The 25362-nt window shown below is 57.3% G+C and overlaps 1 protein-coding gene and 1 long non-coding RNA gene across 4 annotated transcripts in view; one reads left to right on the forward strand and one right to left on the reverse strand.

The window, feature by feature from the left end:
* SNX8 (sorting nexin 8) overlaps positions 1–25362 on the reverse strand; it is a 144362-nt gene that overhangs the window by 65555 nt on the left and 53445 nt on the right. Inside the window, exon 1 of one of the 3 annotated variants that reach the window (XM_085016347.1) lies at positions 3385–3495. The exons of the other annotated variants lie outside the window; for them this stretch is intronic. Within the exon in view, the coding sequence (XP_084872473.1) occupies positions 3385–3436 (52 nt within the window). The 5' untranslated portion in view covers positions 3437–3495. Of the gene's footprint in view, positions 1–3384; positions 3496–25362 lie in introns of those variants that run through there. 3 annotated transcript variants of the gene reach the window in all.
* LOC102161719 (eukaryotic translation initiation factor 3 subunit B) lies at positions 3999–24414 on the forward strand. Its single transcript, XR_002342196.2, has 19 exons — positions 3999–4455; positions 9566–9758; positions 10284–10403; positions 10703–10760; positions 10924–11052; positions 11288–11445; positions 12338–12469; positions 12559–12625; positions 12927–12973; positions 14190–14400; positions 16231–16303; positions 16957–17079; positions 18563–18641; positions 18850–18988; positions 19769–19894; positions 20875–20952; positions 21299–21407; positions 22286–22404; positions 23003–24414. It is a non-coding gene; the product is annotated as a eukaryotic translation initiation factor 3 subunit B (long non-coding RNA).

Here is a 25362-nt window from a genome sequence, read left to right on the forward strand (position 1 = left end):
TGCCTGCGCCATTTCACCTTCCAACCAGCAAGGGACGAGGGGTCCAAATGCTTCACACCTTCGCCAACGCACGACAGCGTCAGTTTCTCCATTTAGATGGAATCTCCTCGTGGTTTTTTGTTTTTTTTGTTTGTTTGTTTGTTTGTTTTGTCTTTTTTGTCTTTTTTTGTTGTTGTTGTTGCTATTTCTTTGGCCGCTCCCGTGGCATATGGAGGTTCCCAGGCTAGGGGTTGAATCGGAGCTGTAGCCACCGGCCTACACCAGAGCCGCAGCAACGCGGGATCCGAGCCGCGTCTGCAACCTACACCACAGCTCACGGCAACGCCGGATCGTCAACCCACTGAGCAAGGGCAGGGACCGAACCCACAACCTCATGGTTCCTAGTTGAATTCGTTAACCACTGCGCCACGACGGGAACTCCTCTTCATGGTTTTAACGCGATTTTCCCCGATGACTAATGATGGCTCGCAGCTGTGCAGACAGATGCTCGCTGGAGACTTAGCTTCTTTTGTGAAGAGATGCTCAAGCCCTTTTTATTTATTGGTACATTTTTTTCTTTTTAGGGCTGCACCTGCGGCCTATGGAGAGTCACAGGCTAGGGGTCGAATCGGAGCCACAGCTGCCGGCCTACACCACAGCCACGGCAACGCCAGGTCCTTAACCCACTGAGCGAGGCTAGGGATTGAACCCGAGTCTTCGTGGATACCAGTCGGGTTCTTTAACTCCTGAGCCACAACGGGAACTCCTCCTTTCTTATATTTATCAGGTCTGGTATTAGGGGAATGCTGGCCCACAGAATGCGTGAGGAAGTGTTCCCCCTGCTTCTGTTTTCTGGAAGAGACTACAGGGAACTGGCATCATTTCTTTCTTCTGTGTTCAGGAGAATTCACCAGCGAAACCATCTGTGTGGCCGGTGCTTTCTCTTTCGGACGATGACCAACTTTAGTGATTCAGACACTTTCATCAATACAGGCCTGTTTACATGACCTACTTGACCTTGCGTCAGTTTTGTTAGTGGTTTTGAACAAATGACCCAAGTTATCAAATTTGTAGGCATGGGGTTGTTCATCATATTCCTTCACTATCCTTTGAACGTGTGTAGGACCCGTGCTGATCACCCCATTTCATTTCTTTCTTTTTTGTGTGTGTTCTTCTAGGGCCGCACCCTCCAGCCGCACCCGTGACCTACACCACAGCTCACAGCAACACCAGATCCTGAACGCACTGAGCAAGGCCAGGGATCGAACCCACAACCTCATGGCTCCTAGCTGGATTCCTTTCTGCTGCGCCACGACAGGAACTCCCTCACTGACACTTATGGAGCAGTTCACCACAGCCGCTCAAGGGCCATGCCCACGGGAGTCCACGTGCTGGGCCACGAGAGAGCCAGGTGGAAGCGTACTCTTAGGACCTGTACGTGGAAGTCACAGAGCATCACTTCTGCCACGTCCTGTGCATTTGAAATCCGTGATTAATGGCGTTCCCATGGTGGCTCAGCAGTAAGAAGCTGACGGGCATCCGTGAGGATGTGGGTTCAATCCCTGGCCTCGCTCAGTGGGTTAAGGATCTGGTGCTGCCGTGAGCTGGGGTGTAGGTCGCAGACGCCGCTCAGATCCCACATTGCTGTGGCTGTGGTGCAGGCCAGCAGCCGCAGCTCCACTTCGACCCCTGGCCTGGGAATCTTCATATGCCTCAGGGGAGGCCCTAAAAAGCCGGACAAAAAAGAGAAAGAAGTGACCAGAGGCACCCATATTGAGGGGAGCAAGGTTTGGCTTCTGCTTTAGAAAGGCGTGTCAAAGGATTTACGAACCTAACTTAAATGCGCTTTTACCCTGACTTCTGTGATGCTTCGGTCCTGGAAGTTTTCCCCACCACACTGTGATTCTAAGACGGCAAGAGTCATACATTCTTTCCTCACCACTGTGTTCCCAAAACAGAGCCCCTCCCACGCAGCCCCGACACCCTGAACATCAATCGCAGCCCCCCTCAGGCTTTGCAGGGACCGCTGAGGGTCTCCGTGCTCTCCCTGGAACACTTAGAGATGTATTTTGAAAAAACATATGCTTCTGCATCGTGAGCACATCCATAATTTTACCCACAGGATAGGATATGACAAGTCCCTTCACTGGGAAGCAGTAATGAGTGGCTACTGTTTGCAACACCTGCGCCCCTGCAGGCAGAAGTCTTCCCTAAGAAACCTGTAGCTGCCCAGCTACCGTCAGCTGCTTTCACACTTGTCTGTATTTTTTTCTTATTCACTCATTGCCACCAATAGCACATTCTAGAACAACAGGGCAGGCAGTGCCCAAATCATCTATGAAAACAGCAGATAAACCTAGAAATTAGGAGGATAATGAGGACGGCCAGGAGAAATTACCTTGTCTTTGTGAAGCGGGTTTACAGGCTACCTCTCACTTTACAGGTGGGGAAGCCAAGGCCCAGAGGCCAAGCAGTGCCCAAAGTTACAAGGCTGAAAGAAGAGGAGGATTCAGAACCTGTGCTCGGCACCCAAAACCCCGGTTCTTTTCTCTTTTTTCTTCTTTAAGGGCTGCACCGGCAGCACATGGAGGTTCCCAGGCCAGGGGTCCAATCGGAGCTACAGATGCCAGCCTTCACCACAGCCACAGCAAGGCCAGATCCGAGCCGGGTCTACGACCTACACCACAGCTTATGGCAACGCCGCATCGTTAACCCCTGAGTGAGGCCAGGGATCGAACCTGCGTCCTCATGGATACCAGTCGGGTTCGTTTCGCGGCGCCACAACCGGAACACCTCTTTTTTTTTCCCTTTCAACTGTGGTAAAACATACACAACATTCCATTAACCATTTTGGCCACTTTTCAGTGTAGAGTTCGGGGCAGTAAGTACATTCACAGTGTCGTGCATGCGCCACCACCATCCACCTTCTCGAAATCAAACTTGGTCCCCGTGAAATTCCAACTCCCCATTCCCCATCGCAGCAGCCATCGTCTTCTTTCATAAAATGATTAATGGGCGGTGGCCCTCACCCCCGGCAACAAGCAAAACACAAGATGCGAATTGAGATTACCTTCCAGACGAAGCAAACCTAACCCAGAGGCGCCGCACACCCGCACCTCCGGAGACCCGGCCTGCGGCCGCGCGGGCCACACCGGCCACGCCCTCTTGCCCGCCCACAAAGCCGGCCCCGCCCACTAGCCGCCCCGATCCAGGCCCCGCCCCGAGTCCGGCTCCGCCCCGCCCCACGCTCCAGCGGCTGACCCCGCCCCGCTCCCGAGACCCGCGCTCTTTAGCGCGTCTGGGGGCGGAGCCCCGAGCGGGCCGAACCACCGTGATCCCCAGAATGGGGGTCGACGGAGTTACAGCCACCGCGGTGGGCTTGGGAGTGATTTAAACATCTCTCACTCATTTTTTTGGTATTGCGCCAGGCAGTCGTCCCTCTAGTAGCTTTGGCCATCTATGGCTCGCTAAGAATTCCTGTTATATTTTGGAATCGTCCGTTCTTTTCCCCGTCAGTAGACGAGTCTAAAAACCGACGTGGGGGGGACTTAGTAATTGAAATAGTTGGTGAAAGGCTAAGATATCCCAAACAAAATATCCTGCAAATTTTTAAGTTTTATTTAATATTAATTTTAACGTCAATTGTTATTTCATGCACATCTGCGTGCTGGAATGATTTCTGGTACCTCCCTGCGGCGTCACAAATAGTTTAGTCCTTCACCGTAAGGCCCGACGGGAGGAGGAAGGGAGTGGTTGCCATGTTGGACGGGACCATCTGCTACTTTACATGGGGTAGTTTCGTTCCCAAACAGTTTGTGGACTGAACAGAGCAGGGGCGGTGATTGGAGCTGAGCACGCACTTATCACGGGAGCGCTATCGTAATCCCTAGTGGACACATTTATACCCGGTGAGCTCCTCTAGACGCGCGGGGCGGCATCGGGGCGTGGGCGCTCCCCCCATCCCTGCGAGTGCCCCACCGCTCGCACATGGCCCGGCGGTAGGCGCGCGGTGCGGCCTGGGAGAGTCGGAAGCGCGGCGAGCCCGGGCGAGGCGGCACCGGAGGGCCATGCAGGACGCGGAGAACGTGGCGGCGCCCGAGGCGTCCGAGCAGCGGGCCGAGCCCGGACAGCAAGAGCCGACCGCAGAGGCGCCTCCGAGGGAGGAGCCAGCGCGACCAGCCGCACTGGAGGGTGCGGGCGGCGAGGACCCGGAGGCCGGGCCGGGGCCTGATGTGCCGGCCGAGCCTTTGGCCGACGGGGAGCAAAAGACGGACGCGACCCCCGGCGCCTCCCCGCCGCCTTCCGAGGAGCCCCCAACCCTGGCCGCAGGCGAGACGGGGCAGGCGCGGGACGCGGCGGCCGAGGCCGGCTCCGAGGGGGCGGGTGGGGAGCCCGGCGGCGCGGCGGAGGACGGTGGCGCGGACGAGCCCTCCTTCAGCGACCCCGAGGACTTCGTGGACGACGTGAGCGAGGAAGGTGAGGCGGCGGGGCGGGTCTGCGCCCAGATTCCCGATCCCCGATGCTCGGGAGCGGTGCCTGTCCTGCGCCTGTCGCCCAGAGCGCCTGGATCTCCGTTTTTTCTCAAAAGCAGAGGGGTGCAGGGTGGAGACAACTCCGCGAACCAGCCTCTGATGCTACAGCCAGGAGTTTGGAGGGTAATGAGAGCACACGGCGTGTACGCAGGAGCCGTGGCCCTGTGTGCACCTGTGTGGTTTTAGGGTCCAGCCGAGCAGGACACTCCACGTGCCGTAGGTTCTCGGTTGACAGCTCTCTGTCTGCGGTCCGGGTGCCCCGAGTGGCCAGCCAGACCTATCAAAGGCCTGAAATTGACCCAGTGCCGACACTTGAGGGGTGGGTGGACGCTGTCCCTCGGGAGTGGGAGGAACAGGGCGGCAAAGTTGGTCTCCTCTGCTCCTACTGTGCCACCGGAGCCTCTGCCCGCAGAGAGCTGCTCAGTAGGACGGTGTCAGCCTGACTGCTGGATTCCCAAGCCTGTAGGCCTAGCACCAGTCACCCTTCTTTTGGCAAATACTTTTTTCTCAGGTTGTAGTCCTGATCACAGCTTTCTTTGACTTGTTTTCTGCCCTGGCTCGACTTACAGCCATTATTTCTGCTCTCTGCCTGTGAGAGCCGGTCTCCAAAAGCTGTGATGTTGGCTGATCTCATTTGTTTTTGTTTATGTTTGTTTCCAGCCATTTAACTCTCCTGGTGGGACACTGCAGTGGGTTCCTCCAGTGAAGTGAGAAAATGTATAAAACACCATTGAGGTCGCCAATGTAAATGAGAAAGCTAAGACATTACCATGTAAAGATTGATTTTTTTGAGATGTGTGTGATCAAGCTGGTATTGAGTCAGAAGCATAAAGAATAGCACCTAAGGTGAAAAAGTTTAGAGAACCAACAGAGTTATTGGACTCTGAAACATGATTTTGTATATTTTTAACATTTTTATCAAACGCTTTTATTTTTCCCCCAATTTTATTAAGATATATTTGATGTACACCTCTGCGTACATTTGAAGTATACAGGATCATGATTTAACTTATTTGAGGCATAATTTTAAAAGGCTATCTGTTGTTGTCACTGTTTTTTTAATTTGTTTTGGGGGTTTTTTTGCTTTTTAGGGGCGCACCCGTGGTATACGGACGTACCCAGGCTAGGGGTACAACTGGAGATGCAGCTGCCAGCCACTGCCGCAGCCGCAGCGACACAGGATACAAGCCCTGTCTGTGACCTACACCACTGCTCACAGCAATGCCAGATCATTAACCCATTGAGCAAGTCCAGGGGTTGAACTCAAGAGTCCTCATGGGTACCAGTCAGGTTCATTACTGCTGAGCCACAGCAGGAACTCCTTTCGTTGTTGTGGTTTTGTTGTTGTTGTTGTTTATTTGCTTGCTTGTTTTTTAGGGCCACACCCTCGGCTTATGGAGGTTCCCAGGCTAGAGGTCCCATCGGAGGTAGCCGCCAGCCTATGCCACGGCCACAGCAATGCAGCATCCGAGCCGCGTCTGCAGCCTACACCACAGCTCACGGCAAGGCCGGATCCTTAGCCCACTGAATGAGGCCTTGGATGGAACTTACAGCCTCATGGTTCCTAGTCTGACCTGTTTCTGCTACGCTGCTATGGGAACTCCCGTCTTTTATTTTATGAGACATTTCAGCCTGAAAAGCAGGAAGGGATCCACAGGTAGTGAGGACTTGGGAGCTGGCGACGCCGTTGAAGCCCGTAACCCATAAGACACTGTTGTCCTTGTTGCTGAGAATTCACAGGGGCGGGGTCGCTGGGCACCCCACCCCAACCCCCGCAGCGAGACAAATGGTTTTTTTTACCACACCAAGTTTTCCTATATTTAAAGTTTTAAGTTTTTTGATTTTTTTTTTTTTTTTCTTTTTAGGGCCCTACTCATGGCATATGGAGGGTCCCAGGCTCGGGGGCGAATTGGAGCTGTAGCCTCCAGCCTACGCCACAGCCACAGCCACATCAGATCCGAGCTGCGTCTTCGACCTGCTCCACAGCTCACGGCAACACTGGATCCTTAACCCACTGACTGAGGCCAGGGGTCGAACCTGCGTCCTCATGGATGCTAGTCTGATTTGTTTCTGCTGAGACAGTGGGAACTCCCTAAGTTTTGATTTTAAAGTCCCTTTCGAGCCCTTCAGGATTTACTCACAATTGATTTTTTTGAGGCATGACATGTGCACACCCAGCTGACCCAAGATTTCTGGCGCGTGAATTATGGTGTGTGCCGGGATGGTAACGTGAGCACAGGCCAGTCGGGCTGGTGGCTGCGGGGAGGGCCTTTGGGAGCCCGTGTGATCTCAGCATTTTGCCAGAGTGGCCTGTGAGGCTCCTGGGCCTAAGGAACTGAAACCAAGCGAGCTGCCAGGTTTTTTTGAGGCTGGTGGTCATCAGAAGCTCTGCTACGTTTTTTGTGTTTCATGAGAACTTGCCAGTAGGGTGAGAGAGGGATGGCAGGGTACCGATTCTTCCGAAAATGGACCGAGTCTCCTGACTCGCAGGTGCCATGGCCCCTGTGCCGCTGTCCCGCCTCCCTTTTTGATACAGATGAATTCTCAGCATAGTTGAACCTCCGTCACCTTCATCCTTTCCGTTTAATTTTTCAGCTGCCTTCAGGGCATTGCTGTACAAATATTTGATAAAGGTTTTACCTCTAAATGTCATCTTTGCTATATTTAGACTTGTGAATTGCTTCTTTCTGTGTCTCCTGGAGTCAGATTGGGAATCTGGGAGCCAAGAGAAACCAGATGCGTGGGCTGGTAATGACAGGGGAACTCTCTTCTGCCTTGTGTAATTACCTGGCTTTTTCGCTGACTCCGTCAAGGCGGGGCCTCGTAAACCAGGCGCTGTTGTCCCGAGGAAGGGTCCACAGTTGCATAAAAGCTGAGCTTGTCGACCTTGTCGGTTGAGATGGGCCATAGCGGCCGCGTGGTCGTAGGGCAGGTGAGCTCTAAAGCACCTCGCAGGCCCGGCTGCGGCCTCGCTGAGGAAGACGCTCTGCCCCCGCCCCTGCCCCCCGCCTCTCGGTTGGGCCTCCGTTTCCGCTTTGCTGCAATTTAAGCAGCAATTCTTTTATCTCAGTGTCACGTTCTCCCCATCCTTCTTAAAGGTGTGGAGGGTGATTCGAAATAGTTTACAACAGAACTTGCCTCTCGAAATGAAAGGATCTTTCTTCCCCTTCGAAAGACCTTTTTATTACGGAAAACTGTAAACACAAAATGGAAAAAGTAGATCTCAAGTTTTGAAAATGAAAGACCACAAAAAAGTTTTCTGGCCTTCCCATGGTGCCCCAGAGGTAACCAACCCGACTAGGATCCATGAGGTTGCGGGTTCGATCCCTGGCCTCGCTCAGTGGGTTAAGGATCTGGCGTTGCCGTGAGCTGTGGGGTAGGACGTAGACACGGCTCGGATCCTGCGTCGCTGTGCCTGTGCCTGTGGTGCAGGCCGGCAGCTGCAGCTCCAGTTTGACCCCTCGCCTGGGATCTTCCATATGTCACACCTGCAGCTCTAAAAAGACCCCAGAAATGTCTGGCATCTGTAGAGCACGTTTCATAAGCATCTGGCACAGAAATGAGAGTGATGTGATCAGGTTCCAGATCACACAGACACTCGAGTCACTGAGTCACCGAGTCAGTGTTCTTCAGCTGTTGTTTAAAAACTACCTTGTATGAGTTCCCTGGTGGGATGGCTCAGTGGGGTAAGGATCCAGCATTGTCACTGTTGTGGCTCTGGTCACTTCTGTGGCATGGGTTCGATCCCTGGCCTGGGCATTTCCGCAGGCTGTGGGCACATCCAGAACAAAAAGTTCCCTTGTTCCCTTGTTTCGCCTGTACACACACCTCCCGGACTGTGATTATTTGGATTGCATGAATCATAGATGAGTTATGTATGTGTGACAGTCACTTTTCTGTACACCTGAAACTGACAACGTTGTAAGTCAACTATGTTTCAATAAAATTCTTTAAAGATATCTTGTTGTAGCCCCTAACCCAGTGCCTTGTAGTTTTTTAGCTTTCTAAACAAGTTTGCTAACTAATTGGGTTTAGGATTCTACAGAGTCTATATTTGAAAGAACAGGATTCACTTTTTTTCGTGCCTGGCTCCCGTAGCCAGTCGGGCATTTCTGTTGGTGCTGGGTTCTTACTGTCAAAAGGACTCAAGGCCTGAGACAGGCCGCAGGCACGACTGCGGAAGGCGGCCCCCAGGTAGCGTTGAATGGCCCAGAAAGAAGCCGTGGGCCTCCAGCTGGCTTCCCAGACGTGTCTGTGTCAGTTCCTCTTGTGTTTCTTTTTCTAGTTCTTTTCACACCTGTCTTTGCTTCTCTTTCTCTAGCTGACCATTATGGAAACGAAGCAATTCTAAGAAGTTTGAGCACTTAAGATTTGGGTTCTGTGTAGGTGTAGGTGGCAGACGCGGCCCGGACCCCGCACTGCTGTGGCTGTGGGATAGGCCAGCAGCTGCAGTTCCAATTGCATCCCTCGCCTGGGAACGTCCCCGTGCCACAGGTGCCACCCTAAAAAGGAAAAGAATAATAGTTGACATTGCTTACTCTTCCAAGCACTGTCCTCAGCATCCACAATTTAAGGTTTAAGTGGCTGGTGTCTCCCGGTGAAACTTGGAGGTATTTCACTGAATCAGAGACACCGTCATTTGCAAGACGTATCATCATTTGCACACGTTGATGGCCGCCTGGCTTAAGTCCCATTCTCAGGCCCTGTTGTCTTTAAACAAGGCTCTTTTGAGTGAAAGAGTTTGTTTGGAGCGAAAGGCCCACCTCTTTGTCTGCAATCTTCATTGTTGCAGCCTTTTTGAGAAAATTCAATTAAAGTCTTCTAGCATGCCAGAAATCAACTGCCGTGTCTTGACTGTGAAAGCGACTGCAGAGTTAAAAGCATCCTGATTCTTTCGAGTTTATTTTGAGTCAGACCGGGTCTGTGTTTTGTTCACATAAAAGCATTTAGATGTCATTTTTGCTTCTTGGAAATCGGGTCAGCGTGTTAAGCTGGTGCGTTGATGTTTCGCCTGGTCACAGAGAGGTCCTTTGACCAGTCTTTCACTTGTGCAGAGTTACTGGGAGACGTACTCAAAGATCGGCCGCAGGAAGCAGACGGGATTGATTCGGTCATCGTGGTGGACAACGTCCCGCAGGTGGGACCTGACCGTCTGGAGAAACTCAAAAACGTCATCCATAAGATCTTCTCCAAGTTTGGGAAAATCACGAACGACTTTTATCCGGAGGAGGACGGAAGGACCAAAGGGTGAGTGACCTGAAGTGTCCCTTGCGCTTTCTTGGTAGCTGACAGCGTGGTGGCCACCGAGTCTTCGAGCCACCCTCCCCTTGGGGCCACGGGGCGGGGCGGAAATGGAAGCGTGGCTCTCTTTTTGTTGGCGGTGGTCTCTTTCGGGCCGCACCCGCGGCCCACGGAGGTTCCCGGGCGAGGGGTCTCGTCGGAGCTGCAGCTGCTGGCCCACCCCACAGCCACAGCCACGCCACATCCGAGAAGCGCCGGCGACCCACACCACAGCTCCCCACGGAGCGAGGCCGGGGAACCTGCGTCCTCGTGGATGCTAGGCGGGTTCGTTTCTGCTGAAGCCCAGCGGGAGCTCTGTGACAGCCTTTTTGTGGAGTCAGAGACTCCGACCCTCAGTCAGGGTTTGTTGGCGCCGAGCAGTGCCCCGCGAGGAATGACCCCTCGGGGACAGGGCGGTGAGACGGCTGCTGGTGTGGGGAGCCCTGGGGATCTGGGTCTGCTTTTTGCAAGTGGCGCTCTTTCTCGATTCAGGTACATTTTCCTAGAATATGCGGCTCCTGCCCACGCTTTGGACGCCGTGAAGAATGCCGACGGGTACAAGCTCGACAAGCAGCATACATTCAGAGTCAACCTCTTCACAGATTTTGACAAGTGAGTTCGGACTCCGCCCAGGACAGCCCAGACCCCGGCCGGAGCCTGACCGGCCAGTGTTTCTGTGGGGGCGGGGGTGGGGGGGTCCATCCTCCCCCCAGACCACTGCAGCCCCGCTTCCCCTCCCTGCCTCACACTCACACGCCCGGCCCCGGCCCCGCCTCACCAGCAGCGTGCCTTCGGGTATGACAGTCGCGGCCGTGTCCCTTGCCCTTGGGGGGAGGTGGGGGGTGCGCGCTGCCTGGGCTCCGGGGCGCCTCGCCCGCGTGTAAGCGCCCTTGCGGCTCCTCCTTCGCCAGATACATGACCATCAGCGACGAATGGGACATTCCAGAGAAGCAGCCTTTCAAAGACCTGGTGAGTGGGCGCCGTCCGGGGCTGGGGGGCGCGGGCGGCCCCTGGGCCTGGCGCGGTGGCTCCCTCAGGAGCCGGAGACGCTGCCCGCGCTGGCCCCGGGTGGTGCTCTCGGCTCACAGTGGGTGGCGTGTATCCTCTTCCCTGCCGTTGGGTCTTTCTCTAGGGGAACTTACGTTACTGGCTCGAGGAGGCGGAGTGCCGAGATCAGTACAGCGTGATTTTTGAGAGTGGAGACCGCACGTCCATATTCTGGAACGACGTCAAGGACCCCGTGTCCATTGAAGAGAGAGCGGTGGGTGGCCGCCGCCTCTGCCTCCCCCGCCGGGGCGGCTTGGCCCGAGCGCAGGGAGGTGCCCTGTTCTTGGAGGCGTCGTCTCTGAGGGCGGCTGGTGCCCTTCGGGCTCCGGAGCGCGTCCTGAGACGTGCAGAGGCTTCCGGGGTCTTTGGGTTCAGGGTCCGAGGAGGGCGGTCCTTGCAGACGTTGGCGTCTTCGTGTTGTGGTAACGTCACGCTGGCTTTTTCCTCAGCGGTGGACAGAGACCTACGTGCGTTGGTCCCCTAAGGGCACCTACCTGGCGACCTTTCATCAGCGAGGCATTGCTCTCTGGGGAGGAGAGAAATTCAAACAGATCCAGAGATTCAGCCACCAAGGGGTCCAGCTCATCGACTTCTCGCCGTGTGAAAGGTAACTTGTTAGCCAAAGGAGTCCTGCCAGCCCTCGTAGAGAATTTTTTCAAGCTTTATCTTGCAGTGATTGAAACTTAATGGAAACGTTGCAGGAAGAGAATGGAGGAGGCCTGTGTGCTCTTGGCTGAGGCTCCAGTTCCCATTGTGCGGGTTCTGCTCTGGCATCTCTCCAGATGTGTGTGCAGACACAGGAGCCCCCGACCCCCGTCACATTCGTGCAGCAGGCCCCTAATCCTTGCTCTGCGTCCGCCGATTCAACCAGCGGCAGACTGGAAACAAAATGTTTTTTTAATTTTCCAGAAAGCTTTTAAAAGCCGAACTTGAATACGCTGCATGGCTGCCTCTGTTTACGTAACATTCATGGCACTTTGTTTACACCCGTTTACACAGCGTTTGCATGGTGTTAGGTATCACGGGGAACCCAGAGGTGATTTCAGGTATAAACTACACCACTTTGCGGGAGGGACCTGAGCGTCCCCCGCAGATGCCACAGGGCTCTCTCTCCTCTTTACGCTGCTGTCGAAAACCCCGAGGAAGAGGAAGAGGCCACACCAGTCCTCAGCTGGCGCACACAGCAGACTTGCGTTTGGGGTCCATGGGGTCTTTCCTTGTCCTGATTGTAGCAGAGAAACATTTTAAGCGACCCTCGGGGCGCCCTGGTGCCACGCATGGCAAGTGGTTTGTGCTGCAGTGGTTCTGCTGTGTGTTTCGAGTCGGGGTTCCAGACGGGCAGCCTGGAGTGTGGACGAGGTGCTGGCTGCAGGAGTCTCAGCTGCTTGTTCTGGCAGCTTTGCCTGGGCAGCCGCCCGGCCACGTTCAGGGCGGCGTGGGTGCTGGGAGCCTCGGGAGGAGGTGAGGCCACAGATGACCCAGCGGCCCCTCTGTTACAGGTACCTGGTGACTTTCAGCCCCCTGATGGACACTCAGGACGACCCTCAGGCCATCATCATCTGGGACATCCTCACCGGGCAGAAGAAGAGAGGGTTTCACTGCGAGAGCTCAGCCCACTGGCCGATTTTTAAGTAGGTGTGCCCGGGGTAGTGTGCCAGCAAGGGCTCCTTCGTGGCCTTGTCTTCATCGACGAGCCTGGCACTTGCCTTTTCCTTCTTAGGTGGAGCCACGATGGTAAATTCTTCGCCAGAATGACACTCGACACGCTCAGTATCTACGAGACGCCCGTAAGCGCCGGCCCGTCTGCAGCGCCGCTGCCGGGAGGGAGGGAAGCGCTGCCCTTCAGTCTCCCGGGCCGGACGCGGGGCCTTAACCGCCAGCCCGAGTCCGCCGCCTCGGGGAGGGGAGGAGGCGGGTTCGGGAATGGGCCGCGGAAACGTGCCTTTTGTGGCTGGGGGCGGGCTGTTTGGCCATTCAGCTGCCGCCTGTGCGGACGCCGCTCCCCCGGCAGGCTCACACTGTGACAGGTCCTGTGTGTCCTCGAGACGGGGCATGATGTGACTCACTTGTAACCTCATTTTCCCGCAGTCTATGGGTCTTCTGGACAAGAAGAGCTTGAAGATCTCTGGCATAAAGTAAGTGAGGCCCTTAGCAGGTGGCTTTTGGCGCCCGCCCCCCTTGGCACTTGGCTCCTACACGGTTGTGGAAAGTGCTGGTGCCTGTGCCCCTAGACACAAGGACGCCACAGCAGGCTCGTGCCCACCCGCCCTGGGCAGCTGGTTAGCGGCCCGGCCGGCACCCCCCCGTCCCCACGGAGACATCTCGAGGGTCTGCCTCCTCGTGTCCGACTTGGAGCAGAGGCTCGGGGCTCAGTCTTTGAGGGTGAGGGCTCTTTACTCAGGCGGAAGCTCTGCGTCACGGAGGTGGCCCCGCGGTGGGGCCGCACGGCTGCAGGGCCCTGCGGTGGCTTTCTCTGTCACCGGTTTTTCTCCCTGAAACCTCTGAGGCTGTGAGGTCCACCAGGGCAAGGACCTTCACGCTTCTGACTGTTTTTACTTTTACCTTCTTGGGCAAAATTAGGGCTTAAGTTGACAGTAAACCTGGGAATTCTCAGCAAACGTGAAAGTGAAGATATTTTTCACAGAAGCTGCTGTTCATGAGTTGTTTGTGACAGCACTTTTTAGGTAGTTGATGCAGTAAAGAGACTTGCCCTAATCCTTCCTTAATCCTCATACACTGTTGTTTTTCTTTGTTTTCTGGGGGGTGGGGGGCACACCCGCGGCACATGGAGGTTCCCAGGCTAGGGGTCTCGTCGGAGCTGTAGCTGCCAGCCTACACCACAGCTCACGGCAACGCTGGATCCCCAACCCACTGAGCGAGGCCAGGGATCGAACCTGCAACCTCCTGGTTCCTAGTCGGACTTGTTACCGCTGCGCCACGACGGGCGCTCCTCATACGTGTTTTGATTTGGGCTTTTCCCCGTTTGAGCACCCTGTGAATCCTGAGGGGTCCCGCAGTTGGGTCCTTCAGCCTGAAACGTGTGCCTGTGGCGAAGCGCGGGAGCAGGGGCTTCGGAGCCTGGCGTTGGACTCCGGTGACGCGCACGTGGCAGTGGGGAGCATGGTCGGCGCCTCTCTTTCCTCGCTGGCGCGGCGAGCCTGGCACAGCCCCCGACCTGTTCTGGGGACGAGCGAGCGGCACCCAGAGCCTAGCGCGGTGCCCGCGGGGGCGCGTGCTGGGCGTGAGGCGGTGCTGGCGGTTCGTAGGCGCGGGGGCGCCGGGCCGGCAAGGGGCTCTGGTGCCCGGGCTCTGGCGGGTCCTGGCAGACGCCGTGTTTCCTTGGTCCTGCAGAGACTTTTCGTGGTCCCCCGGGGGTAACATCATCGCCTTCTGGGTGCCCGAAGACAAGGATATCCCGGCCCGGGTGACCCTGATGCAGCTCCCTAGCAGGCAGGAGATCCGCGTGCGCAACCTCTTCAACGTGGTGGACTGCAAGCTGCACTGGCAGAAGAACGGCGATTACCTGTGCGTCAAGGTCGACCGGACGCCCAAAGGCACCCAGGTGAGTGGGCCCCGTCGGCGGGCCTGCCTTCCGTGGCCGCCCTTCTGTTGGGCGTGTCCCTGGGTTTGTTGGTTCAGGTCTGAGACTTGCTTTCAGACCCACTGACCCCAGAGTGGGCTGGCGTGTCATAGATGTCGTCGTGTTATTCTAACTGAGCAGTCTGATGTTTTCTAGGTGTCACCTAGTTCATGGGGACGCAGGGACCCTCGGGGCCCCCTCCCGCCTTCCCTGTGGATGTTGAATATGTTATTTTCTGGAAAAAATGTTTTTAAACCCAGAGTGGCATGATTGACAGGGCTGCCACCCAGATTTTTGGTTGGCGTTATTTAGTATTTAAGTTACTGCGAGAAATTGCCTCTTTTTTTTTTCTAATGGAAGTATTCCTCCTCTTTTTTAAAAGAATTGTCATAGGTGTACAGTTATTGGAGTTCCCGTTGTGGCTCAGTGGTTAAAGCACCCGGCTAGCATCTATGAGGACATGGGTTCAATCCCTGGCCTGGCTCAGTGGGTCAAGGATCCGGCATTGCCGCGAGCTGTGGTGTAGGCCACAGACCTGGCTCGGATCTGGCACTGCTGTGGCTGTGGTGTAGCCGGCAGCTGTAGCTCCGATTCGACCCCTGGCCTGGGAGGTGCGGCCCTAAAAAGACAACAACCAAAGCAAACCCACTACTAGCTTGTAGTGCGTTCTCGGGGTTGTACCACAGTCATCAACCACCACCGCAATTTCAGAACCGCCCCCGACTCATCCACAGTCACCGCCCCCCCCCCCCATTCCTCGCCCGCCCCGTCCCTGCCTTCTTGCTTCCTGTCTGGATTTCGCTGCTCTGGACACTTCATAGGAATGGGGTCAGGCTGCCCGCCGCCTTTGGTATCTGGACTCCTTCACCGATGCTGTCTGTTGGCCTTCCCCGGGCTGGGCCACGGGCCCGTCCCTGGTTGTTTTCCGTGGCTGAGTGGTGGTCCCTGCATCCTGTCTGGCTGTGCCTCCCTTGATCCCTAGATGGGCGTCGGCTTGTTTCCACCTTGGGCTGTTGGGCGGCGCAGCGCCCTGCAGTGTACGGAGCGTTGTCTTGAAACGCGCTGCAGGATCCTCCGCTGTCGTGAAGCAGTTGGATCTGTCCTTGGGGGCCTTGGGGGCCCTACGGAAGTTTTGGAAAGAAGCTGCAGTGCGTCCTTGGACCTGTCTGCTGGAGATGATGTTTGGGGCAGGTCTTTTTTTTTTTTTTCCCCCCCACATCCACAGAAGGGAATGGATTCCACATGTGGAAGTGTCTGGGCCAGAGACGGAACCTGTGCCACAGCAGTGACAGTGCTGGATTCTTAACCTGCTGCGCCACCAGAGAGGTCCCGGGGCAGGTCCGGAAGTAGAATCTGGGTGGGGCGTGGTGGGATCCGTCTGCTCTCCTCTGTCTCCGTCAGCGTTTGAGAGTTCGAATGCCACCGTTTTGATGACTGCAAGTAGTCATGTGTCTTTACCAGGTGTATGTACTCTAAATGTATTATTACTTTTTTTTTTTTTTTTTTTTGGTCTTTTCAGGTCCGCACCCGCAGCATATGGAGGTTCCCAGCCTAGGGGTGCAGTCGGGATCTGAGCCGCGTCTGTGACCTACACCACAGCTCATGGCAGCGCTGGATCCTTAACCCCCTGAGTGAGGCCAGGGATTGAACCCACCACCTCATGGTTCCTAGTCGGATTCGTTTTTGCTGCGCCACAACGGGAGCTCCCTAAATTTATTACATTTTTAAGTTATCTTTTGATTTAAGTCCGCCCCATGCTTGCAGTTTCCAGCATGTCACCCTTTCCTTTTTTTTGTTGTTTTTTTTAAACAGGGTGTTGTCACAAATTTTGAAATTTTCCGAATGCGGGAAAAACAGGTGCCTGTGGATGTGGTCGAAATGAAAGGCAAGTCCCATTGTCACTGTCCTGTGGGGCGGGGGGCGCCTGTGCTGTCCCACCTGCCCTTAAAGCTGCCATGTGACGTCAGGGCTTTGACGTGGAACCCTGACTCTTAAGTTACAGACAGACTGCACGCATCTAGGGTTTTCCTTGTCCTTCCTACTCCGGTCTCAGCTTTTCCGCTGCCAAGCGAAGAGATGCCCCTTTTTTCACAGCACGTGATCCGCTCGTGCAGCAGAGGCGCCGGGGCTCAGGGACAGAGAGGAGCAGGCTTTCTTCACCCCCGGTGGCGGCGGTGGCAGGAGCCCTGCGGCTCCCTTGTGGGAGCTCTCAGTTTATTGGGGTTTTTTGGTTTGTTTGGGGGTATTTTGGACTCATGAAAACTTCAAATGCTGTGTTTCTGCCTTTAGGTGAAAAATGTAGCCGTGTTTGTGGGCGAGGAGGGAGGGCAGGGCTTAGGCTGCAGGAGGAGGCTGAGGGCGCGTCACCGGCTGCACTGCACCCGGGCTGCCGCGCCCCTGGGGGGGCTCTGGGGAAGGTGGTGTCCCCATGGCCAGGGGTTCAGGGCTCGGCCCGTGGTCCTTGTACTGAAGTGACGTGTCGGGGCATTTGTCTGCTCGGTAACTGATGAGGAGCGGTCTGTCCTGTCCCCATGTCAGAAACCATCATAGCCTTTGCCTGGGAGCCGAACGGGAGTAAGTTTGCTGTGCTGCACGGGGAGGCTCCTCGGATATCCGTGTCCTTCTACCACGTGAAGAACAACGGCAAGATCGAGCTCATCAGTAAGTGGCTGTCTCGGGAGCCCACGGCACAGGGCTTGGTCGTGGCTCCTGGGGGACTTCTCCACTGGGGGGCATCGTTGTGGGGTGGCGGGGGCAGCAAGGACACAGAGTGGGCCTTCATGTTGGGATTGCGGCCCCTGCCCTGTTTCGAGGGCTACGGTCCTGTCCCCTCCTCTTGTGGCCGCAGCTGTCTGCTCTGGGCCTGGGGTCGTGGGCCACCCTCGCCCGCTCCACCTGGGAGTCCCCGTCCTCCGTCAGCTGGGCTGTAGCGTCAGGCTGGGGTGGTGACTGCTGACGGGCTCCTTGCCCTGCCTGCTGCCACCAGGGCTCCCATCTCTTGCTCTGCCATCCTGCATCCTTAGTGCCAGGCAAGCAGCTTCACATGAGGCAGGTCCCGTTAAGACTCTGCCGTTGAATTTGCATTGGCTTGTTCTGTGTGGGGACTGGGTGGCTGAGGCGTGGCTTTAGGCACGAGGCATGTGCTCGGCACACGTGACCTCCCGCAGGATCTCTGGCCCTAAATGCAGGGTTTCCCCACGGCTGAGGGTCTCTGTCCCCTGGAGGGCATCTCCCGAGGGAATTGTGCCAGCGTCCGCCTGCACTGCGTGCAGTCCCGCAGGGTCTGCTGGAATCACGCCACGGGGGCATCACTCGGCCCCTATCACAGGTCGGATTGTGTTATTAACTCCCTAGACGTGAAAGGAAGAAAGGCCGCTGGAGACTCTCAGGGAGCTCGCATGGTCTCGTCATAACGTGGGTTATGAAGCAGAGCGCACGCGTGCCCTGCCTCTGAGGGGCCTGCGTGCAGCCCGCCGCTTCCTGGGAGGGGCAGGTCAGCGGGATGGTCCTGGGCTCTGCACTGTGGCCTCGGCCGCTGAGCGCTGTCCGCTTCCAGGGTCCCTTCCCCCTGGGGTGTGGTCTGGGTCCTGCCCTCCTGGTCAGGCTATCTTCCCCGGGTTTCGTGGCTGTGCCGCAGGCAAAGGCAAGGATGCCCGTGGCGGACTTGGTTCGCTGCTCTGCTCGCATCCTGCATGCAGAGTCCGCAGTGAGGACCGGGCTTTACCAGCAGGACAGCTGGAGATGCACCTTGCACTTCAGGGATGTTGGGTTACACGGTTTCTGTGAGCGGGTGTTGGGCTTGCTGGGGTCACAGGTCTGAGAATCTCGTGGCCATGGGGTTGCTCTCCCTGGTAGTGAGTCTCTGACAACACGGCCTGGAAGTGGAGCCCTTTGTCCCTTTTACGTTGTGAAGGGCACTGAACGTGAGAGAGTGTTTAAAATAGCGTTGCAGCTTCAGATCCCCTTTGATGAATTCTGGGTCGTAAATGAGGTGTACCTAAGATTTTCTGACCTTGTTTTCTCGGGTAGCCAGTGGGCTCAGGGCCTCAACAGGGTCCCAGCGTGTGCACCCCTCGGCGTGACCCCACCGCCAGCCTCGCCGTCTCGGCTGCACGCCGACCTCTGGCGCGTTCTCTCCTTTCAGAGATGTTCGATAAGCAGCAGGCCAACACCATCTTCTGGAGCCCGCAGGGACAGTTCGTCGTGCTGGCTGGACTGAGGAGGTGAGTGTCTGGCTGTGGCTGGTGCCTGCTGTGGGCAGCACTGCGGGCTGTGCGGAGACCCTGACCCAGGACCCGCGCCCCAGCTCCTCAAGACAGCGGTGACGACTCCGCACAGACGCCGTGGGCAGTGCTCTCCCCCAGAACGGTCGTCCCCGCGGCCCCGGGTGGAGGCTGACCCCGCCGTCTGTCTGTCTGTCTGTCTCCCCAGCATGAACGGCGCCTTGGCGTTCGTCGACACTTCAGACTGTACGGTCATGAATATCGCAGAGCACTACATGGCCTCCGACGTGGAGTGGGACCCTACGGGGCGTTACGTCGTCACCTCCGTGTCCTGGTGGAGCCACAAGGTACAGGGACCGGGGGGCCTTGGTGCCGTGTGGACCAGGCGCGCCGGCCTCTCCTCCCCTCCCGGCTCTGCGGTGGGCGCCGTTGCTCTGCCTTGATCTTTGAGCCCAGCCTGGGCTGCCTCAGAGTCCGCACCAGAGCACCAGGCAGCCAGAATCTTGCCCCCGGGGTGTTAGCCCTTCACTTCTCGCTTCCCGAAGTTCGAGCACGTCTTAGGCCTGCCACCGCCCGGGTCCGGGCTGCCGTCACTGGTGCCGTGGCCAGAGAGCTTTTTAGAATGTTGTTCTCCTTGGCCCGCCCCCCGGCATTTGGAATTCCTGGGCCGGGGATCAGATCGAGCCGGAGGGAGTCCTCGAGGGGCTCCTGGTTTGGACCCTCAGAACTCGGCCCCCCCGGCCCCTCGGGCCTCTGCTGGCCTCTGATCATGTGGCCCGTGGCTGTGCGCGGGGCCCGCGCCGACCTCCAGCGCCCGTGCTTGCTCCTTCCTCGTGGCCTTGGAGCCTGCCCCCCGCCTTGGGTGCTCCCCGCATCCCGGTGTCCCCCTCCTCGCCTGTTCGCCGTGCCCTCACTGCGCTCTCTAATCAGGGATGTGGCTTTAGGTGTCTTGGGTCGACGCCCTGAATGTGTCTCCAGGACCAGCAGTGCTGTTGGGCGATTTCCTGGCTCTAACAGCTGCTGAATGAAACGGTTACCTCTGTTGCTTCCACGGACAGTAAGGCTCCAGGTCCCTCCTGATGTGACCCGGTGGCGCGGGCCGCTCAGCGAGGCCTCTGCTCTTCCAGGTGGACAATGCTTACTGGCTGTGGACCTTCCAAGGCCGCCTCCTGCAGAAGAACAGCAAGGACCGCTTTTGCCAGCTGCTGTGGCGGCCTCGGCCCCCCACGCTCCTGAGCCAGGATCAGATCAAGGTATGGTTGTCCTCAGCCCGTGTCGGGACATGGGGGCGCGCGGCGTCCAGTAACTGAACCCTGGTGCTGTTGGGGTGATACCGAGGGAAGAATGGGAACAGCCCCTCGAGTGGGGGCCCTTGACAGACGCACAGACAGTGAGAACCAAGTTGGAGACGGTGGTCTCCAGCTAGTTTCCGGCTAGGACACTTGGCCTTGGAGGTTGTTTAAGGACACGACGGTTCATTCTAGGACATCTGCGTGAACTCAGGCGTCCATGAGAAGACGCTGGAGCAGTTAAAGAGCCCTGGCGGGGCAGTTCCCGCCGTGGCTCAGCCAGCGGTTAACGAACCCAACTAGAATCCATGAGGGTACGGGTTTGATCCCTGCCCTCGCTCAGTGGGCTAAGGATCTGGCGTTGCTGTGAGCTGTGGCGTAGGTTGCAGACGCAGCTCAGATCCATATGCCATGGGTGTGGCCCTGAAAAGCAAAAATGAAATTATGTATGTTTTTATTTATTGTCTTTTTGCCTTTTCTAGGGCCGCTCCCGCAGCATATGGAGGTTCCCAGGCTAGGAGTCGAATCAGAGCTGTAACTGCCGGCCTACACCACAGCCACAGCAACGCGGGATCCAAGTCGCATCTGCGACCTACACCACAGCTCACAGCAACGCCGGATCCTTAACCCACTGAGCAAGGGCAGGGATCGAACCCACCGCCTCATGGTTCCTAGTCAGATTGGTTAACCACTGAGCCACGATGGGAACTCCAAATAAAATTTTTTAAAAAAAGTCTTGGCGGGATTAGAAGAGACACACGCTTGGGCCTTAGACAGTTGTGCTGGAATGTGGGGTGGCGTCGGGACAGGGCCGAGGGAGGGTGCATCCCCCAGGGAGGAAGGTCGGCCGCGGCCCTGGACTTGGAGGCGGAGCTCCAGCTTGGAGGACTGACTTGTGGTTCTTGCTTTGAATGTAAATCCTGAGTGACTTGTCTTCATTTCAGCAAATTAAAAAGGATCTGAAGAAATACTCCAAGATCTTTGAACAGAAGGATCGTCTGAGCCAATCCAAAGCCTCAAAGGTCAGCCTTGTTGCCAGGCCTGAGGGAGTGCCAAGGCCTGGCCGCCCCTCACAGCAGAGGAGGCCCGCACCAGGCTGTGGGGACACGTTGTGGCCCTCTTGGTGGCTGGCTTTTCAGGCACAGAAGGTGGGGGGTGGGGGCTGCGCTAGAGTAAGACAGCAAGACACCTGTCCCACCCTCCCTGCCCAAGCCCCTAACTCACGTGTCCTTACATCATGGGCGGGGGGGGGGGGGGGGCGGGGGGGAGGACCGCAGACCAGGTCTTGTTTGCATTTGGCTTGAGCGAGACTGTGACCATGGTGAGTGAGGTGCTCGTTCTCTAAACTCTCCCCAACTCCACACGCAGGAGTTAGTGGAGAGAAGAAGAACCATGATGGAAGATTTCCGGAAATACCGGAAAAAGGCTCAAGAACTCTACATGGAACAGAAAAACGAGCGTCTAGAATTGCGAGGAGGTAACCTTGTTGGCCTGAGATACAGTCTTTTTCTTTCTTGCTTTTCAGGGCCGCTCCCGCGGCCTACGGAGGTTCCCAGGCTAGGAGCCGCATCAGAGCTGTAGCTGCCAGCCTACGCCACAGCCACAGCAACACGAGATCCCAGCCTCACCTGCGACCTACACCACAGCTCACAGCCGTGCTGGATCCTTAACCCACAGGCCGGGGATCAAACCCACAACCTCCTGAACCCCAGTTGGATTCGTTTCTGCAGCACCACGATGGGAACTCCAAAGATAACACTTTTTAAAGCATGTAGTTGAAATGTTTTTCCCTTTTTGCATCGGTTAATTTCCCAGGTTTTTTATTTTTCTTTTCAGGGCTGCACCCATGGCACATGGAGTGTCCCAGGCTAGGGGTCAAATCGAAGCTGTAGCTGCTGGCCTACACCACAGCCACCGCAACAGCAGATCCTTAACCCACTGAGAGAGGCCAGGGATCAAACCTGCGACCTCATGGATGCTAGTCAGGTTCATTTCTGTTGAGCCACAATGGGAACTCCCGTTTGGCAGATTTTTTTAGAACCCATCAAGTGTTGCCTACAGATTCTTTTTTTTTTTTTTTTTTTTTTTTTGTCTTTTTGCCATTTCTTGGACCGCTCCTGCGGCATATGGAGGTTCCCAGGCTAGGGGTCCAATTGGAGCTGTAGCCACCAGCCTACGCCAGAGCCACAGCAACGGGGCCTACAGATTCTTAAAAAGAATCTTTCATCTTAAAAAGACTCGTTCCAGGCCGTAGCCCTTTGCAGAGACCTTGCTGTGTTCACACTGGCCTCTTGGGGGTGTCGCGAGTCAGCCAGCGAGTGTGTGAGGCCCAGCCCCGCCCTCCCCTCCCCGCAGGTGTGGACACGGACGAGCTGGACAGCAATGTGGACGACTGGGAGGAGGAGACCATAGAGTTTTTCGTCACAGAAGAAATTATTCCTCTTGGCAATCAGGAGTGACCCGCGAGCACTGTGGTGAGTGAGCGTCGGCGCTCTGGCCCGGCCTCCCGGGTGTGGGAGGCCAGTGTGCGGAGGCCCAGGCCCGCCTACTGCAGGCCAGGCCTGTCCTGGCCGGCGGGGCTCCGGGTTCAGGGAGTGGTGCGCCCCTGAAACCCCGTAGGGTTTGGCGTGGTGGGGAGGCCGGGGCGGGTGCTGGCCGTTGGTGCCCAGGGAGGAGGGGGGAAGCTGTACGAGAAGGCCTTGGGGTGCCCCGCGGAAAGGTGGGCGGCGCCTGCCTCAGCACCTGTTCTGGTCGGTCCCAGAGCCTGCGGGGGCTCAGGCTTCGGTCACGGAGAAGGGCCTAGGGGTTCTGCACTCTCGAGCGTGTGCGTGTGCGTGTATGTCTCTCTGAGGCGTCATGTGCGTCGGGCCGTGGGTCTCACGGCAGCAGCGAGAGTGGGGGGCCCTCCCCCGTCCAGGCCGGTCTGCTGGATCCGATCCGAGTGGTGCCTCCCGCCTGGGAAGATGGGCTGTGGGTTTGCCACACCTGCTCGCTGGGCAGAGGCTGCTGCTCACTGGCCCGATGGAGCTCCTTGTCACTCAGGCTGGAGAGTGAAGTGTCCCCTCGTTGCAGCGTCACCGCCCGCGTCTTGTGCTGGAACCACGGTCACCCGTCTGCGGACAGCCTGCACGTTCCCGGATCCTCACCTGTGCTTCTCTCGCTCTGGACCGCGGCCGCGCCCGGACCGCGCCCCCGCCGCCCACGGCCGTGCCTTTCAGCCCCTGGTGTCCCGTTGGGTGTGTGAGGCGCTGCTCTCGGTTTTCTCTCGTTCGGGTTTTCACCGCACCGCAGACTGTGTCCTCTTCCCGCGGGCAGCGCCCTCCACACTGTGCGGGTTCCCTCCAGGACGCCCTGGTGCGCGGCCGCTGCGGGGTGTCCCAGACGCCAGCAGGGACTCAGTGCAGCACTGCGGCCCCGCACACTTGGGGTGCCGGCGTGTCCCCCACCATTCAGGTTGTGACAGGTTCTTTCAGCAGGGTGAACGTGGAAATAAAAGCAAACCTGTATGAAAAAGCTGTCTTCTCCTCTTTGAATGTAGATCGTGGCCTTGAACTCGGGGCTTCTCCCCTCTGCCCCAGCAGCCGCTGCCGGGCACATTAGGCCCGGTGCTGCCCGCACAGGTGGCGAGGAGGGGACGTTGGCCCCCCTCAGGGCCCCCCGGTTTCCGCGGAGCTCTGGAAGGTAGTTCGTCTGTTTCCTGCACTTGGCAGTTCACCTGATGAGAAAGAACCTTTTAGCCTTAGATACCTTGGTTTGAAGACTTACGCTGACAGTTGTCGCTCTAGCCACCCATCTGTGCTCCTGCCTGAGTGCCTCACTGCCCCGAGTGGGCATGGGCAGGCCTGCGTGGCTGCAGCCCGGTCCCCACGCTGTCCTGCTGCCCTCGGCGCCTGGGCAATAAACAGCAGCTGCTCCACCTCGCTCTCCGGGAACCTGAAGCCTGGCTGGAAGCAGTGACGCGTCGAACGGGCGCACCTGGAAGTCACGGGTGTGACTGTGACCTGCACCACGCACGGACCTCGGGCGACGTTCCCGGCTGAAGGCCACGCTGCCACGTGGGGGGCAGAAGACGGCCACCCCCGCCCTGCAGCCCTGCTGGGCGGAATGGAGCCCTCAGCCCAGAGGATCCCCGGGGACCGCAGCCTGTCCTCGCCACGGCCGGCCGGGCCTCCCTCGTGGGCCAGGCGCTGCTTGCTCCCAGTTTCTCAGGAGCCTGGAATGTTCACTGTGCCTCACAGCCCTGCCGTGTGGCACCCGCACACCCCGTCCGAATCACAGAAACTCTTGTTCCTTCTCGTGTCCTTTAAACTTGAGTGTGCCAGGACCTAGATTTTCTAATTCCAGGGCAGCAAGAAGGAAAAGGCACACGGTTCTGTCACATCAACAGGTTTTTAAAAGAGCTTTCGAAACAGCAACTTTTCACTGTCTTGAGCTGGCTGGTTGTAACTTCACAGAGGGCGTAAAATAAAGGGATTTCTGAAGCACTTGCGCTGGCGTTCCCTCTTCCTCTGTAGCGCCGCCTTTCCCAGGGCTGGCCCTTTGTAGAGGAATTTCCTGACCCAGACTGTGGGGCACCGGAGGGGGCAGAGCGTCCCAGTGTGGTGGCGAGAGCAGTGGTGGCGCTGGGCCCTGGCAGCCCATGCAGGCCTGGTCTCCGTCGTGTCTCCACAGGGGTCGGGATGTGAGGGCCTTGCCCTCTTGTTAGAACTGGGTGACAGGCTCTCCAGCAGGTTCCTGGTGGGTCAGAGGCCGGGCCTGCATAGGGCAGGGTGTGGACATTAGCGGGGTACCCTGCCCCGCAGCCCGGAAGTCCTAGAGCCCAGCGTTGACCTGGACACCAAGGACGAGAATGGGCAGGACCAGCACAGCCCTGCCCACAGTGACCGTGACCGTGGCTGGTGGGTCCCTCTGCGGGGCTGGCCCCGCTGGGGAGCCATCGTGACCCCCACCTGGGGCCCAGCCCTGCCGGTACGCGTGGCCTCTGGTTCCTTGCACTCCGTGGTTTGGGTCACTGAGTTGGATTCCTCCCCTCAGAGCTTCGTGAATCCACACCGCGGTGTGTATCGAGGTGCAGCAACAGTTCGCTGCATTTGCACCGTCTCTGGCCCTGACGGGAGCAGCGCTGCTGTCGCCTGGCACGCGGTGAGCTGGGTGACCTGGCAGTGCAGCCCACGCGGTTCAGCGGTTCGCGGCGCAGGGACTTCCCTGGAGGCCGCAGTGGAACAGCTGAGCGCAGCGTTTAAGCAGTAAATACACCCGGCGGGTCATGGGAGCCGGGCCCAGGTGTCGCGGAGACAAAAGACCTGCAGGGCATTTCAAGGTTGCTTTAAAAATGCCCTAGGAAATGACTCCGTTTCGAGAAGCAGTCCTAGGAAATCAGCTCATTAAATGTTAGCTGGTGGCATCTGTCCCTCTTGGGTGGGCCACTCCCC

Source organism: Sus scrofa, chromosome 3 (assembly GCF_054392235.1).
Source record: "Sus scrofa isolate SSC_HxYL_T2T_F1_AM1 chromosome 3, Sscrofa_HxYL_maternal_Yorkshire_Landrace_v2.0, whole genome shotgun sequence".
In the NCBI taxonomy this organism is placed as follows: Eukaryota; Metazoa; Chordata; class Mammalia; order Artiodactyla; family Suidae; genus Sus; species Sus scrofa.